Source organism: Megachile rotundata, chromosome 5 (assembly GCF_050947335.1).
Source record: "Megachile rotundata isolate GNS110a chromosome 5, iyMegRotu1, whole genome shotgun sequence".
NCBI classification, from domain to species: domain Eukaryota; kingdom Metazoa; phylum Arthropoda; class Insecta; order Hymenoptera; family Megachilidae; genus Megachile; species Megachile rotundata.
This window is the reverse complement of record NC_134987.1, coordinates 19,943,208-19,946,597: the sequence shown is the minus strand read 5'-3', so window position 1 is coordinate 19,946,597 and position 3,390 is coordinate 19,943,208. Positions and strand designations below refer to the sequence as shown.

At 34.6% G+C, this 3,390-nt stretch overlaps 1 protein-coding gene across 1 annotated transcript; it reads left to right on the top strand.

The window, feature by feature from the left end:
- The first annotated feature begins 2,201 nt into the window (after positions 1-2,201).
- LOC100878855 (uncharacterized) lies at positions 2,202-3,039 on the top strand. The gene is made up of 3 exons (XM_003703307.3): positions 2,202-2,387; positions 2,480-2,609; positions 2,688-3,039. The coding sequence occupies exons 1-3, from the start codon at positions 2,270-2,272 to the stop codon at positions 2,938-2,940; spliced, it is 501 nt and encodes a 166-aa protein (XP_003703355.2). The 5' UTR covers positions 2,202-2,269; the 3' UTR covers positions 2,941-3,039.
- Positions 3,040-3,390: the final 351 nt, after the last annotated feature.

Here is a 3,390-nt window from a genome sequence, read left to right as displayed (position 1 = left end):
CGAACTTCATTCGTCGATATTAAGGATAATTTTGAATAGCGTTATTATTATGCAGCAGACTCCCGTTATATTGCTTTGCTCTATATCGTCACGTTCCGTATCGGCGCACCCTAAGTTATTTGATTAACTGCATTAAAACGGTGTCAATGGCTTCCGTCGTCACCACTCAACGTGTTAATGTTTATGAGGGCACGTAACTCGTTTGAAATTATTTATCGAAGTTTATACGAGAGAAGATTCGATTGTCTTGTAACGATTCAAGCAACGTTTATTTTACGATAACAACATTGTTAGATTCGGTAGACAAGAAAGAGGAACGCGATCGTTTGCCAGACAAATTATATATGTAGCTATGGTATGCTGAAGAAAACAACTAAACTAAGGTTGCTGAAAAGATAGTAGCTCCACGCTACGAGCCGCTAACTATTATTAGCTGACAAAAGTTCGAGAGAGCCATAGCATGCGAGGCCAGATTCAACCGAAGGAATTCTTTGACCATTCGACCCCTTCGACCGTCATTCTTCGGCGATTCAATGTCGAGGGTACGATCCAATCTTACACCGTGTCTTCATCGTTCGCCGTATTAATTATTTTTAATTATGAATTATACGAAAAATATCTGAACTCTACCTCGCTCGAAATGTGTATCATCGCGTGTCCCATATACGTCTCGGCAGAAAAAGTGTCAATTTAATATGTGCAAGACCAAATCTGACCCTGTACTTAATGGTACTTAAGGGTTAAGAGTGTATTCATTCGCTGTTTCCTTACCAACCGGACAATGAACACTTAATGGTCACTCGTATACTTGGCTTACTTAGAACGATTCAATGAAGAGATGGCTGGTGTCGTACGACGACTTCGCATTGCTGCCACTGACTTGAGTACAAATGGGATTTGAGGTTAACGCGCTGTGATGTCATTCTCTGGTATCATACAGTTTATCAAAAGGATTCGACAAAACTGTTGGTCTTTCGTCAAGATTGCCATCTGGATTTAAGTTAACTCATGACTTAATGTGTACGGTTATAGTTAACGCTTGTGCAATCCCAATTTAAACATGGAGGATCGTAAGCCGAAGAAAACATATTGCCCATGTAAATACCATGTCAGACAGGTTCAATTTACAAATGTAATGAGCAAAACAACTTAAAATCATTCTCGTGTTGTTTGAAACATTTGTTTCGATTTCATTGCCGCATGTTTTTTTACCAAATATGTGCAACAGGTTAAAACCTTCCTTGTTATTCGGAGTGATTTCACCAAATGTCTGTCCAATTACCTCGCACACATACCGTGATATCGTTTCATGATTAGTCAAATGTTATCATCCAATTTACAGCTACTACTATGTAAACTCGTGTAACACGATACTAACCGGTTTATTGTAACATTCGCGCTACGTGGGTTTGCAACTCGATCCGGCTGCAACTACTTATAGCATTCGTGCACGTTTGTACTTGCGACTTGAACGATACAACTCGAATAAACTTTCAGTATCTATATTCCTCATCTGTTGTACAAGATCTTAATATTTTGTGTTCGTGCTGAAACCTGTATTTTTATTATATCAATTTCAAATAATTAGATTTTGTAAATACTTTTTTCTCAAACAAAAATTTGACACAAAATTAAACTAAATCTAACTCAGACTCGCCAAATATAGATGCTATTTGACAGTACAGCTGATTACACTGTTTATGTTTAACATTAGATGAACATCCTTCATTTTACTCCACGTGTGTGAAGAAATGTCATTACACGCAGGCTAATACAGTGGTGGCCAATGTCACTGCCACGAATAAACCAGACAATACGTAATACAATGATAAATGGTCGTAGTATATTAAACTAATTGTGCAAGTATCACTTCTGTACAATTATCTTTTTTAATACATTGTGACAGTGTATATTAAAAATTCGATGCTACATATGTGCTACTGAACTCTTACGTTAGTTAAATTCCAATAACACTATCTTTAGATCTTATTCGGATAAGTGGTTTATTACTTGATAAGATAACAAAAGATTATATAAATTTGGTAATACTATTAAAATTTGTAACAATAAGATCACGACGTTGTTTGTACGTAATCATTCCATCACTCATAAAAAATACCGCTACATTGGTTAATACATAACTGCACATTAAGTAGAGAGAATTGCATTTGAATTACCGTCACTTGACGCGCTACTTGATTGATCTTAACCTCCCCCTTGCGTTTGTTGTCGGTACTACGTTAACACGTCGTGAAGACTGTCAACAATCATGGAGAATCGTATCAAGAATTTATCTAGCAAAAAACAATCAGAGAAAGCGAACAATGAAAAGAAACCGTTCAATAAAAAGAAATATAGGTTACAAAAGTACAGCAATGATTATAAAAGTATGTTTCCAATCCATGCAATTAACTTTTAGGTTAAGTTCCTTACAGATTATTAAATGTAAGTATTATTTAATTATGTTATTTTTAATCAGTTAACCAATGGGAGGAACGTAGAAAGAAGGCAATTTTACGACATTTTTACAAAGACTTGAAAGAAGATCAACGGCAAAACTTGAAAAAAGTATTGCCATCAAAGAGTAGTGATCACGAAGGAAATGCAGAGTTTGTATTTCTATGTTAATGTTTCTTTGTATGAGAAATAGTGAATAATACTCTTGTTAATAATTTTCTATTTTGAAGGGATAAATCAAAGCAGAAAAATTCATTTTATAAAGCTAAACAGGAATTTTTGCGTAAGAAAGATGAGAAAAGGAAGCAGAAGGAAGAAGCACTTAGGATAAAATTGGAACGAGAGGAAGCACTTAAAACATATAAAGAGAAGAAAATAAGGACATACAAGAAACTTTCGAAACATACAAAAAGAGGTCAGCCAGTAATGAAGGACAGAATGGAAATATTGTTGGAAAAGATACAGCAACAAGTATCAAACTAGAAGAAATGCTGATGGTTGTAGCTGTAAATGCTATCAATGAATGTTGTTTGTTATCAATCTAAGAATTTTTTGAATAAAGTATTTTGTTTATAAAATAAACTCTACTCTGTGTATAATATGTATAATACTTCCTCTCGAATCAAATAGTATAAGATGAATGGCCACTCAAACTGCTATGAAAATAACAATTTTTGGAAGACCTACACTTCCCTTTTTACTTTTACTTCCCTTCCCACTAAATCTATTTTTGAATAATACAGGACACCTTAAATTTTAAAGATTCAAAATTTTGAAGTTGTGTAGTTACAAAATTTCATGGTCCCAAAGTCTTAATATTTCAGAGTTACAAAAGTCTAATAAATGCATGACAATAACAGAATTGCAAGAATAAACGATCGATGAAACGCGTTTGATTCGAAATACGAATTTGCCCGCGCATTGATCAGAGCG